The following is a 14,155-nucleotide window of genomic DNA, read 5'->3' as shown; positions in this document are numbered from 1 at the left end:
TCCCAGCTAAATTTAGATTGGAAAGGTTTTTGTGGGTTTACCAACAACAGTGGGCTTCTGGACCATGTGTTTTATCCTTCTTGCTAGGAAAAGAGGCCAGTAATCTAATTTCTGTTTGCTTTGGTGGAAACTGAGATGTCTTGTAGCAGCAGTACTTGTACAGAATTACTATATAGGCCAGAAAGCTGAATATGAAGAGCTGCATTTTATCCTTGCTCTCATGATCAATCTGGCATTCACTTCTCTGCGTATTCACTGAGGTGTTGATTAGTTTCTTTGTTCCTTATACGCTTTTATATGTTGTTCCACAGACAGTAACCCAGTGACTCCTAGCAGCCTCAGGGATTTTTACATGACCAAATTTGATATATTTGATATTTGGTTTTAATACCTCTGATGCCATCTAAACCAGGTGGTCCTTGATCACCTGGAGGACCAGGAGAAGCACTATCAGGAGATCTTCCCATAGGTCCAGTGGGTCCAGCAGGTCCTCTTCTACCTAAGGCATCACATTTAAAAAAAATAATAAAAAAAAGCTTGTTTTTTAGATTACAGAAATAAATTACTAAGTAAAAGAATGCTGCCATGTGAAGTCACGGAGGTGTAACGTCTGCTCTCACTTGTATACTGAACAAACCAGTGATTAGCCTACTGAAGACATCTTGTCAAAGTGAAAATATTTATTATGTTTTAAAAATTTTTCATTCTTTCCATAAAACCAACTTAAACTAAAGAATGAATCATCACACGTTTGGATATCACCACAGATAGCTACCTTCTCTTGAATTCTAATGACATGAGAAATGGTAAAAATGTAAGATGAGTGTGGACTATGAAATCGTTCTGCCTGGGACGGGATAAGATTGTTCCCAGAAAAATTGAGTTCAGCCATTTCCTAAAAATCTCAGTGAACAAGATGAATTTACTAGACTTAAATGTATTTTTCTCCTCATTTGTAATCTGGAGTTTTGCTAAAGAAGACATTGGTGCCCATAGATGTGAGAGGCAGGAGTTACAGAGGAGTTACAGGTTACCATCCTCTGCAAGACACTTTGGGGTAGTCGCAGCTTGTTAGCAAGTGTGTTGCAATCTGTCGCCTTCTCTTTTCTACAAAAAAACCCATCTAGTTTCTTTAGTCTTGTTTTTGACCCCATCCTTCCATTTACTCTGTAGTGAGTTTTCCCTAATTTGTCAAAGCTGGACACACTGTACCATGAGAGGCCTTGCTCATCCTATGGCAAGCAGTGTTAATACACCTTCAAATGAAACTTTTTCTCTTTTTTTCCTCAACAGCACCATTCTGTTGACTCTCCCAGTTCATGAACTAGTAACTGAATTGAGAAAAAAATGACCATGTCTTCATCTTAGAATAATTCACCTCACAAGAACTCATCTCCACAATTTTTCTTCTGTGTGTTTATGTGACACTGTGGCAAGGTTTGGTAGAGTAAAGCTAATGTCACCTCTAATCACAGAACTGCTGAGGCTTGGGTGGCCTCTGGAGACTTTCTAGTCCAACCCCCTCCTCAAAGCAGAGTCAGCTAGAGCAGGTTGCCTAGGGCTCTGTCCAGCTGGGTTTTAAGTATCTCCAAGGATGGACACTGTACAACTTCTCTGGGCAATCTGTTCCCATGTCCAATTACCTTTATAGGAAAACCAACACTTTTCCTTATGTTTCCATAGAATTTCTTGTACGTCAGTTTGTGCCACTGCCTCTTGTCCTGTCACTGGATACTATTATGAAGAATCTGTCGCCATGTCCCTCCCATCAAGTATGTATACACATTGATAAAACCTGCCTTGAGCTTTCTCTTCTGGAGGCTGAGCAATTCCCACTCCCTCAGCCTCTCCTCATACGACAGATGCTCCAATCTCTTAACCTTAGTGGCCCTTCCTCAAACACTTGCTCTTTCCTATTTCTGTGCAATTCCTACATCACCAAGGCTCTTAAGTAACCATAGCAATCTTGTGATACAGTTCCATTGTTCATTTACATCAGAACAGTTGAGAGAGATTTACTATATTTCTGTGACTACTAGATCTCCTGCACTCTTTTTCTTCAGGAATTTCTTCCCAAGAGACGACAACACCTAGCAATTCTCTAAGTCTGTCCAAGTCCATCATTTTCTATTTTCATCCTTTGCTCTCCTGGAACGTAATAAGAAATACCGGTGTTTCTGTATCTACTCAGGAAACATCAGCATGTTATTGCAACAGAAATGTTTTCAGGGAGGGAATCTTCTGGGCATGTATTAATGTTCATACTAACCAGAGGAAGAGCCTGTATGAACTTCATTTCAGCTCTGCAGGGCACCGCTAAGGAGAAAACCTTTTCTTACCTGGGAATCCTGGGAATCCTCTTTCTCCAGGGGGGCCTGGAATAGAAATACCAGGCCATCCAGGTTCACCTCTGTCTCCTTTTGGTCCAAGTTCTCCTGGGTATCCTGGGGGCCCTGTTTCACTTTGACCTTTATAGGAGAACAGTTATGTACATAAAGCTTACAGTGAGTACAAACACAGATGTGCAGAATAGAAATACCAGCTGCAGATGTTCCCCCTTGCAAGGATTGCCTAGTGATATTTTTCTGGTTCTCTCTTGGAAGCTGGATAGTGTTTTGTTGAATCTGGCCCTAATTCATTTCTTTCAAAGAAAGTAATTTCTTTGCCTTAATGCTCCTCTTTAGGGGTTATTTTATATGGTGTCATTGTTGTCTGTAACTCGAAATGTAAACTGATTGCATTGTCCTAATCTAATTTTCTGTTGACATATATTTGTAATCTCTAGATAAATGGTGAGCACTGTTTCTTAATATTGCTTCAAAAGCACCTTGTGAAAGTTTCAAATAGACCAGCGTGAGTGAAATGCAGGTTCCTCTTAAGTTTGTGGCACAACTCCCACCCATGGACTTTAATGGGGCTGGGATTTCATAAGTCTCCTTTTAATTTTTTTAGGTTTATCTTTTACTTATAAAAAAAAAAAACTGGAGACTTGGCTCTCCTTTGAATCATATGCACTGAATATTTTCATTTTATAAACAGCCTTGAAAGGTTCCAAAAAACTTTATGAGTAATGGAACTTTTAAAGTTTTCCCCACAAATAACTGCAGGTGCGTCATTACGCATACTTGAGATTCTGTTTGAAACTTTAGTCTGAGCCTTGATGATATCTTCTGGGCAAGGCAAGTACCAAAATAATGTGCATCGTTCCTTGCATATTCAGTCGTTTAAGAGATTTTTTGTTTCACATAGTTGTTTTCCTTCTTTACCTGGAGCTCCTGCAGAACCTTTTTGACCTTTTAGTCCATCCAAGCCATCCAGTCCAGGCAGTCCAGGAAGACCTGAGAAGTATTACAGGCATGACTAGGTGCCATAATAATCCTTTAAAGTTACAATTAAAAATTATGCCCTTTTTTCTGACAACACATTCTGGATCAAGACAGGGTATTTGCTGAATTTGATTCTTATTGGTAACTGAAGACAAGATCATTACACCTAAGTGCAGTATTTTTGGAAAGGAAACTGTCATAAATCTGAAAATAGCAATCAAAATACAGTTTCACATCAAAGAAATCAGAAAACATACCTTTTAATCCTTTAGACGTTTCTATACTGCAGCTAGCAGCAGGAAGCCTACTATGGGCTAATTTTCTCTATAGCAAACCTTGTGTCTGTGGTTAGACTACTACTGCTACGTGCAATTAACTAGTCCAAAGTTAGCTGTGTTATCACTACATGACCAAGTGACTTGGATGCAGACACTACCCAAAATAACTGTAAAGCTGGAACTTCTTTACAGCTTCTTTTCCAGATGTAGGTGCAATCTAATCTAGCTGCACTAGAAAGATGCTAAGTTTTCACCTGGCTGCTTTTCCCTGGTCCGGTAGATTTCCCACAGAAAACTATGCTTTTTTACATCACGCTATTACAGAAATTCTTTAAACTCAACAGCACAAAGCCTTTGGAGAAAAAAAAATCTAATTAAGACCTATGTTGACTTGTGATAGTATAGAGCAGTTTTGTCACTAGTGATGTTCACTAGATGACCAGATCACAGCTTGAATGTTTGTGGTAGTCAGACATAACTTTTGCTTTATAATTTGGGCTCTTTTTGAAAATTGCTAAAACAAAAATGCCATCTATTATCTGTTTGTTTTGGTTTTTTTAATTGACCTGATCTGAGATTGTGTTTTTGTTTGCAGTGGAAGGTAAAAGTGTCTCCACATCACTAGCATTTTTATAGTTTCCTAAATTGTATAGATAAAGTATCAAACATGAAGACATACACCTACTAAATCCAGATGGCAGCCTATCACCTGGTGATAGGAACAGATCTGGCAAAACTGATGGGTCATTTGGTAACAGGTTAAGAGTTTTCAGAGAGAGGAATAGACTTGGGATGCTTCTTGCTCCACAGGAGGACAGGTTAGAGCAGACACTGATCATCCAGAACTTGAACAATACTGTCAGTGCCTATTCCTGTCTCTTTTCCATCTTTGCTGTTTATCCCTGCCTAATTTCCCTCCACACCAGTTCCTCTCCCTGCCATGTAGGATTCCCAGTCCAGTTGCAGTGTTTTTTTTCCACATGTCTGAATTATCTTTCTGTCTCTCTCCTCCCTGGCTAGCTACTTCCTGGCATAGGTGATACAGGTTCTCTCTTTCAGTTCCTGTACTTGATCCCAGCATATCCTGCAGCATGCAAATCTGCTGTATATCCACAGCATGAATCATGGGAGAGTTTATTGCTATACGTAAGCACATATGAATGGATATATATTTTTAAAGTTTATAAACTGGTCAGATTTTGGCAGGAATCCTACAGCAGATTTGCTGTAGGAACAGCAACACAAATCCTTCGTTAACTGCATCACCTGCCAAATGTAAAGGTCCCTACTACAATGATGGGTCATATGAGAAAGGAAAGAAAAATAAAAGGGCACTGGAGTTCTTTAACAGACACACAAAAAATAATAATCCCATAGCTTTGTTCTCAGAAACTGTTCAATTATTTTAGTTAAAAATTAACAAAGGAAGGAAAAGAAAGGGGGGTGGGGGAAATCCAGCCTGTAGCAAAGAGGTCTGGAAAAATTTTAAATCCGAAAGATTGTTTGAAAACCTGCAAGACATCATTAATATACTCTGTGTAATCCCCTTTATAATATGGGATACTCGTAATCCAACCTGTAGTATTTTCTATGCCCTTAATTAACTGCTTTTTAACTTCTCATGACATTCTAAGTTCCACTCCTGCTTTCTGTAGCCTGCTTGTGCTTTGGGCATGTTCCCATTTTCAAATTTATGTAAGAGTCGCATGCCAGTTTGGGAAATCTGACTAATATTTTAAAATGCTTATGAACTCCTAACTAATTTTGGCAGCCAGGTTACCATATAAAACTTTTTTGATCTTTAGCTCATTCGGGCAAGACTGATGGCTTGGTTTCCTTGCTTTCCAGGGAATTTCTGACACATTTGCCAACAATCCATTATAATATCAGCACTTGTAATTCTAGATTTTTGGATTGCTATAGTCCCATATTTCTAGGTACAGCTGAATTGGCTGACCTATGCATGAACCACTGTTTCTGTATTTTACAGTCCAGTTCAGCTTCTACTCACACAAGTAATTCTGCTGATGTTCTTAATATTACTTGCTTCATCAAGGATTACTCACACAAGTAAGGCTTGCCAGGCTAAGCCCTTAACTAGTAAAACTCTCTCTGTAATAAAGAAAATGTGATTATGCTTTGGTAGATGCTGTGAAACTGTATTTTTATTTAATCTAAAGGTTCTTCAGGCACAAGACACAATGTAAAGGAGAAGCAATTAGTCTAACAAGGCCATGTACTTAGGTATGAACAGCCAATTAACCATTTCACTTCTTATGCTAGCAAAAATATTTATTGAAAATAGTGTTAAGATCTATATTCTCCAGTTGAACAGAAATACAAATTCCATTAAGCTTTCATTACTGGGTACGATTTCAAAGGTGTTGACCTTCTTTTCAGCTATGCTGGCAATATATAGAATTCTAAGGCTTAGCAAGCAACTTGTTCCCTAAGGAATTGCAATTTGTAAATTTGTAACTGCACTTTTCCCTCTACAGCATGTGTGTTAATTTGTTAAGTTTCCTGTGCAGGACTTGGGATAACTTCTGTACAATATAGAAGTGTCTTACCACTTATGACAAGAAAGAAAAAGTCTATCTTCTACTAAGAAGTTTTCAGCAAAAGAAGGCTCTTTTTTTTTATTTGTGGACCCCTCTCAATTTAAACATCCCTGTCACTGCAGATCTTTGCTTTTGTTACAGCAAATATTGTTTGCAACAAATAGATGTTCTCTTGCAGATTATGCACCAGCAAAGAATCAGTCTCGACACTTTAAATGAGCACCACTTACTTTACTGCAAGTAATTCTAAATGGTATCATTTAATTTTTCAGTTTATAAAAAACCTTCTCAATTTTTCCTTAAGTTGAATTTGAAAAAGTGAATCTATTGTCCTCTCTAACTATTTATCATAACCCCGAGTGTTACTTTACTGTGATTTCTGTATATGGGTCACTAATATTCTTCCTGTCCAGGAACTGGTTATGATGTGCACTATAACAGAGAGAATACAAAGTAAATCTTTGATTATCTTTCTTTATGAAGTATTAATGTAACTTATAATTTCAATATATCAGTCTGAGTATATTAAAAGTTAATAATGTTCTCCAACACAACCAACTGTATAGATAAACGCTGTTCAATCTAAGCATATCACTGTGAGAAGTGTAAATTAGATTTGGAGAAAACATTTTTACATTAAATCCACCAAAAAACAGGTTTTGGAGAAAACAAAACAACAACAAAACCACCAACAAAAACCAACCCAAGTTATCTTATCACAATTAAAACAAATTTGTAAGCCAGAACTGTCCACAGCAGTCTGCTGGTTTCGTAGAGTAACAGTGGCGCTCCATGGTGAAAAGGTAGAACACAGCCTAATTGAAGTGAAAGTGAAATATCTGAATTACTGCAAACTCCTTTTCCTTTCCTTAACTTCTGCTATCAGTTACATCAGCTGAGCAAGAATCTGTTTCTGCCGCCTTTACTACTCATTTTAGATTGTAGACCTATTTTCTGAGGTAGCATTTATGTTACTTTTCAAAGATAACGGGAACTGGCTTAATGCTTCTAGTAGTTTAAGAGAATACAGAAGCAAAATCATGCTCACAGTTAGGCCTTTTCCATTTTCCCAACTAAAAGGGCTTTTATGTCTGGCTCTGTTACGTTACCAGTAGAACTGCACTGTATACTGTTTACCTTTTCTGCCTTGGGATCCAGCTAATCCATGCAATCCCGGAGGTCCCACAATTCCATGTTTCCCTTTTTCTCCAGGTTCTCCTGGCAGTCCCTGAGAACCTGTAGCTCCTGAGAGTGGAAAAAAAAATAAAAAATCTGTGAATATGCAGAGCTATTAAACGGTTGATTGGGTTTTTTCATGCTATGCAGCACACTCTGTTAATCAGAGGTACCTGAAAGTGTATGGGCATATGTAAGGAACTGAAGGATCTTGCTCTCTGAGACTCTGAGCAGAATCTTGCTGCTGTCTATACATACTGATATAGCTTCCCACACATGCCTTCATATGATCTCTGATTTCTCTAGCCTCTTCCACAGAGGTGCCTCCTCAGCAACATTTTCCTGTTCCATATTTCTTTTGGGCTGTTACATGGCACTATTTTTTACACTTTGGCATTACCTGGAAATCCAGGTGTTCCTGGGTATCCAGGGTCACCCTTGGATCCTGGTTTTCCAGGTTGTCCTTGGATACCTGGTGAACCCTTCTCTCCTGGGTATCCACAGGGTCCTTAAGAAGAAAAAAAGAAAAAAAAAAAAAGAAGAAAAATACCCAGCATTTATTTGTTTAAAGTTGCTTATTCTTCTTCTCATGGTAAGTTTTAAAATAGAAAAGTTCAGTAAGAGGCTTCCTGGCTAGAAAAAGAGTTCTATTAAAATACTTAACATCCTTGCATCTCTTTGTCAGCAGTGAATTATACTGATCTCTCTGGTGATACCTGAAAGCAGAAAGGCCAGCAAGATACAGCCAAGCCAGGTTTCATTCTGGTGAGTATTGGCATGTTCTGTACTAGACAACAGGAGGCTCTACCTCTTACATTCACGCTAGCCATATTGCACGTTGTGATGCCTCTCTAATCCCTAGGTTTGTAACTGTAGAAAATACCATTCGATAAGCACAGGAACCAAACCTCCCCCTCCGCTAACAAAACTTAGAGAAAATAAGTTCTTAACTCCAATTTTTAATTTGATCAGACAGATGTACCTGGTAATCCGGGATCTCCAGGAGGCCCTTTTCGACCACGTGTACCAAGCAGAGGAGTTGGGTCACCTCTCTTGCCTGTTGAGGTACAATGACTTTCATTTCATAGAAGTATCACTTTATTCCACAAAACGAAAGGTGGACAATTTTGTAAGATCAGACAGTTTATTCATAGATTATTTTTTTAACAGCTATAAAAAAGACTGAGAGAACACAGAATGAAAAATGCTTTAGCACGTGCAAATTATCTGCCAGCTCAGCTTGTCCTGAAGTACTAACTCAGTTTGTGTCTAGTATGATTCCTAACAGCATTCATGTAAACTTTCTGTAACAACAAAAACCACAAAACCAAACCCCAAAAAACAAAACTGAACCCCCAAATTATGGGAACTTTCCCAATACTGACAGCATATACTGAAAGTAAAAGATACAGCATAAATACCCTATAATGCCTTTTTAAACAAAGAGAACTTACACAGGTCTGTGAAGATGTGCAAAATCAATACAGCGTGAGTCTATTTAGTCAATAAAGAACTTATGGAGACTAGCTGGGGACTCAAAGCCAGCATTATCACCTTCTTTCTGTCTGTGGTGAAATTCCTGTTTATCACAGAATCAGTTCTGAGCAATTTTGCCTTATGTTGTCTGTACAGATGTGACCTCTCCTACTTATTCATGCTGTCTCTAGCTACGCTGTCTGATTTTTGCTGTGAAGAGTCAAAAGGAAATATCAAGTTCAAGTGTTGCTAGAAATCCCCTGCCATAGCAATCCCCACCTTTACTAGCTATTTCCTGCTTTAGTTTTAAGGATAACTTTTCCAGTAAATTTGTTTTCAATATATTTTATGATGTTTTCTTTATATTGAGTATTTTTCTTTGCTTTTTTTGCATGAGACTGTTTCTTAGATGAGAAGGTCTTCAATTTTTGAAGAAATGGAAACTGTAACTGAGAAAAGAATTTCTTCTGTCCCCTTCATGCTTTTTTCCATGCAATGATTTAATTTCATTATTTATTAGTAATGAAATCCTGCTCCAAGGGAATTTGAAATATGATGGATGACACCACTTTGTATGCCTCTGAAACACTTTTAAAAATCTAAATATTATAGATATTTTTTTCAGAGTAATCTCTACCTAAGCAGAAAACAGTATGCAGAACTTTATCTTTTCAACTGAATATTTTTGCACGCATGGGTATGAACTCTGTCTCATTTGTTACACTATCGGAAGTTCCAAGAATTCAATTATTATAACCTGGAAAACACTGGAAAATAAGTTATATAAAAGATATTATAAATCATGTTGAAGTACTTAAAAGATCATACATATCTGTATAATACCATACCATAACACCACAAATTCCTGCATTTTCTCTTATTTAACTTAACAAATTTTACAGACCCATAAGAGTGGACTTTATGTGTTTGATGGAATTATTAAACTCTGTGAAATTTGACACAAATTTATCTTCTACATCAGTAGGACCTACTTTAAAAGGAACAAACAGTTAAAGAATATACTGAAATGCAAATTTTGCCTTCAGGTAAGTCAGACTTGTTTCTAATTACATTCATATTTTTAATTATTTTCACTTCTGTCCTGTCTTCCTTTTTCTAGTGAGTACTCTCCATCTATCAGAGCATACACATCCTAATAATATTGCTCTTTTCAAAAGCATGACTATATAAATTTATTACCCTTAGATCCTTTTGGGCCAGTCAGTCCTGGATTTCCAGGGATTCCTGGTAAGCCAACGTCGCCCTAATTTTTTTAAAAACAAAATAAAAATGTTTGACATACGATATGTGTAGCATGAATGAGGTATACAAGCATTTGGTTCTCTTACATTGGTGAACAGACCAGCAACTACTGTGAATAACCGAACGGTATCTTAAGCTCAACAGAAAAGGATGCTGTCTTTGTTACACGTCTAACACTGACCACTAACACTTCCAAGAAACTGTAGATTAGACTTGCTTATCATTTTGGATTTGTGTCTTTATAGTTTATGCTGACTCTTGGCTTGAACTGCTTAAATTCCCCACAGATGGCTTGAGTAATTTGATTTAAAAAGTACCATAAAAATGTACCAAATATTGTTGTATGTTACCCAAAATTTACTACAAACATTAACCAGAAATACGTTGTGATGTAACAGTAAAAATGTAAAAATGTCTCTATTTTTCCTTTTGAATTACCTATAATCAGCAAAACACAGATTATATCTTCAAAGAAATATAACAAAAGCCAAGCCAAGCTATATTCCTTTACCAAAAAAACCAACTGTGCTTTATTATACTTTATGTAATCTCACCACCTGTCTAGCATACAATCCAGTGAAAAATTTTACCTTGTATCCATATGTGATAAATGTGTCGTTTTGCATATTTGTTCTTGAGCGATACTGCCTGCCTGGGTTCTGTTTGGTGCAAATTATCAGTATGGGCACAGAATATTTGGTTGGTCTTGTCTACTGGCTTGGCCGCTCCACATAGCAAGGTAGGAGGAAGCAGTTATATATTAATTTCATACTTGTGCTGCTGCTATGTTATGATCTCTGCAGTAAGTGATTTGTCAATCTGTTCTTAGGAATAGTGTTAAAGACTTGATTGTGTATCCAATTTTTGGCCCTCTAATTACAGCAGTGTAGCCTGGACTTCCACCAAATGGCAATTTAATGAAATCACAACATGCAGTCAGGAGAGAGGGGAGAGGCCCCTTGTTGACTGTGACTACAGTTCCTTCTAGAGTGTAATCAAAACATTGAAGTGCTGCATGAATTTATTTTTTCTAGTATACTGACAGTCTCTTCTCAGGAGGTATATCTAATGGGTAAGTACAATAGAAGTACCCTTCATGGTATTTCTTGGAGGCAGGAGATAACTGCAAAGTCCAGGACATTTCACTACCACTTTGTTTACCTGGTCACCTGGTTCTCCTTGAAAACCCGTAATTCCTTTAAAGCCTTTTGGTCCTGGGAAACCCCGAGATCCTGGAAACCCCATCAATCCAGTGTCACCATGGTCACCCGGCAGTCCTGGGACACCGTTCTTCCCTGGAAGTCCTGGGTGGCCTCTGAAACCAGTATTGCCTTTTTCACCTGAAGTTAATTACAGAAGAAGATAATGACCAATACAGTCATGCCATTATTTGACACTTATTTTGAATATGTCTATGCTTTCACACTTTGTGTGCTTTGTGTATTGACTTAGTAATTGTCCAAAGAACGTAGGCTGCTAGTTGAAGAATCTATAAACACAATAAGGTTGCTGGATATTACTGCAGCTACGAGTCCAAACCTGTGAAAAACAGCAGTGATTTATATCAGATGAATGCGTGTGTATGCAGGGCTTTATTTTATGAACTTACCTCTTTCACCTCTAAATCCATTCTCACCAGGAAACCCTGGATCCCCCCTTTGTCCTTTCTCAAGACGGATGTTAATGCAGCCACTGTCTCCTGGAGGTCCTCTTTCACCTTTGAACCAAACATGTGGAATGTAAGTAAATTCTCTTGAGTAACATGTTCTGAAAATTCATTTTAGTGAAGACTTTCACAACAGAGAAAGCCTTAAAATACTAATGCAGTTCTCGGTTGTTTCAACAGGCTCACTGCTAACCGAATTTATTATCCTTCTCTTACATTTTAGTTAATTGAGCTGTAACCCAGGTGATGTTAAATCAGAATTATTCCCTGCTTGTCTGTAGTATGAAAAATGGCAATTGTATTGTCCACTACACAGTGCACTGTCTGTGATTGCACCTTGGAGATGGTTAATCCCCTTCCTGTAGTAATATTTAGAGAGATTATTTCCTATATGTTTTATATAAGTTGAAATACACAAACAATATGATAGAAAACTTGAAAAATCTGAAGGTTCAGATGTGTACAGGACAAAATTCAAAGTTTGTTTGAATAAGTGATCTCACTCTGATTTAGTGGTAAATGCACCTATTGATCTGAGTGGAATTAATTTTTCGTTAGTTATTTTTCATTATGCATTTATAACTGAGCTAACTGGATTTAGTATTTAGTACGTCTGAAAATGTAAGTGAATATATCCCTGTAACAAGAAGTAGTAGTAAATACATTCCTAATACAGTAGCAAAAAAAAAGCAGTAATATAACTACAGAGTGAAGAAGCTTTTTACAAACCTTTTATTCCCATATCCCCGCATTCTCCACTCGGCCCAGCTGGACCCATTATTCCTTCTTCACCTCTTACACCAGGGATTCCCATTGGGCCTTGTGTTCCTGGGAGTCCTGGGAATCCTTGGGGTCCTTGAATTCCTTTGCTTCCTGGTAATATTAAATGCTTTATTTACACATTCAGTCTGCTATGCTGTTGCTGCCATATTCTAAGGAAGAGTATAAAGCAAAAGGCAGGAAGCTTAGAAGGAGTCCTTAGGAAATCAGCAAACCTAGAGAACCAATAGTTGGAGCATGGCTTCATGCCAAGATCAAACTTGTCTTAAATCCAGATTGCTCCGAAGCAAACACCTTTCCCCTCCCTACTGCTACTCCCTGGAGGTTTATGGTACAATTACTGCTAAAGCAGTTATCCCCAACACATCTTAAATACAACGCATAGCCTAAGACACTACCAGATTTTGCATATGGCTACTAGGAATTACAGCTCCTACTGCCCAGATGACAGACAAAGGAAAACAAGATTTTGTTATAGTTACTCAAAAGTTTTGCCCATTAGCCAGTGAAGATTTGGGACTAAGGTCACATTTTTTTATAAGTATTAAAAATAATGTGAAGCCATTGCTCCACTTATTCAGAGAATCATGAAATAGAACCATAGAATTGTTTAGGTTAGAAAAGACCTTTAAGATCATTAAATCAATCGTTAACCCAGCACTGCCAAGTCTACCACTAAGCCATGTCCCTAAGCACCACATCCACATGTTTTTTAAATACCTTCAGGGATGGTGACTCAACACTTCCCTGAGCAGCCTGTTCCAATGCTTTGTAACCTTTTGGTGAAGAAATCTTTCTTAATATCCAATCTAAACCTCCCCTGGCACAACTTGAGGCCATTTCCTCTTGTCCTATCATTTTTCACTTGGGAGAAGAGATGGACACCTACCCACTACAACCTCCTGTCATGTAGTTATAGAGAGCAATAAGGTCTCCCCTAAGCCTCCAGCCTCCCTTTCTCCAGTCTAAGCAGCCCCAGTTCCCTCAGCTGTTCCTCACAAGGCTGGGGCTCCAGGCGTTTCACCAGCTTTGCTGCCCTTCTCTGGACATGCTCCAGCACCTTAATGTCTGTCTTGTAGTGAGGGGCCCAGAACTGAGCACAGTATTCAAGGTGCGGCCTCACCAGTGCTGAGTACAGGGGGATGATCACTGCCCTGGTCCTGCTGGCCACACTGTTTTGGATACAAGCCAGGATGCTCTTGGGCCTCCTGGGGCACACTGCTGGCTCATGCCCAGCCAGCTGTCGACCAACACCCCCAGGCCCTTTCCCACCAGGCAGTTTCCAGCTGCTGTGCCCCAGCCTGTAGCGTTGCATGGGGCTGTTGTGACCCAGGTGCAGGACCCAGTATTTCTTGTTGAACCTCATACAACTGGCCTTGGCTCATCAATCCAGCCCATCTTGATCCCTCTGCAGAGCCTTCCTACCCTCAAGCTGATCAACATTCCTGGCCAACTTGGTGTTGTCTGCAAACTTAGTGCAGGTGCACTCAATCCCCTCATCCAGATCATTGATAAAGATATTAAACAGAACTGGCCCCAGTACTGAGCCCTGGGGAACACCACTTGTGACTGGCCGCCAGCTGGATGCGACTCCATTCACCACCACTTTCTGGGCTGGCTACCCAGCAA

The 14,155-nt window shown here is 38.7% G+C and overlaps 1 protein-coding gene and 1 long non-coding RNA gene across 2 annotated transcripts in view; one reads left to right on the top strand and one right to left on the bottom strand.

The window, feature by feature from the left end:
• COL4A4 (collagen type IV alpha 4 chain) overlaps positions 1 to 14,155 on the bottom strand; it is an 82,424-nt gene that overhangs the window by 16,392 nt on the left and 51,877 nt on the right. Inside the window, exons 31-40 of the mRNA XM_056358478.1 lie at positions 12,476 to 12,619; positions 11,690 to 11,797; positions 11,242 to 11,420; positions 10,018 to 10,081; positions 8,324 to 8,398; positions 7,742 to 7,849; positions 7,303 to 7,410; positions 3,267 to 3,338; positions 2,340 to 2,468; positions 392 to 499 (exon numbers count right to left, since the gene is read on the bottom strand). Coding sequence (XP_056214453.1) covers positions 392 to 499; positions 2,340 to 2,468; positions 3,267 to 3,338; positions 7,303 to 7,410; positions 7,742 to 7,849; positions 8,324 to 8,398; positions 10,018 to 10,081; positions 11,242 to 11,420; positions 11,690 to 11,797; positions 12,476 to 12,619 — 1,095 coding nt within the window. The remainder of the gene's footprint in view (positions 1 to 391; positions 500 to 2,339; positions 2,469 to 3,266; positions 3,339 to 7,302; positions 7,411 to 7,741; positions 7,850 to 8,323; positions 8,399 to 10,017; positions 10,082 to 11,241; positions 11,421 to 11,689; positions 11,798 to 12,475; positions 12,620 to 14,155) is intronic.
• Positions 1 to 14,155, top strand: part of LOC130158098 (uncharacterized) — a 40,771-nt gene that overhangs the window by 707 nt on the left and 25,909 nt on the right. Inside the window, exons 2-6 of the long non-coding RNA XR_008825173.1 lie at positions 8,027 to 8,106; positions 8,314 to 8,406; positions 9,800 to 9,863; positions 10,024 to 11,152; positions 11,720 to 11,819. This is a non-coding gene — a long non-coding RNA (uncharacterized LOC130158098). The remainder of the gene's footprint in view (positions 1 to 8,026; positions 8,107 to 8,313; positions 8,407 to 9,799; positions 9,864 to 10,023; positions 11,153 to 11,719; positions 11,820 to 14,155) is intronic.

Source organism: Falco biarmicus, chromosome 13 (assembly GCF_023638135.1).
Source record: "Falco biarmicus isolate bFalBia1 chromosome 13, bFalBia1.pri, whole genome shotgun sequence".
In the NCBI taxonomy this organism is placed as follows: Eukaryota; Metazoa; Chordata; class Aves; order Falconiformes; family Falconidae; genus Falco; species Falco biarmicus.
The sequence above is the reverse complement of the archived record's forward strand: the minus strand, read 5'-3'. Positions and strand labels throughout refer to the sequence as shown.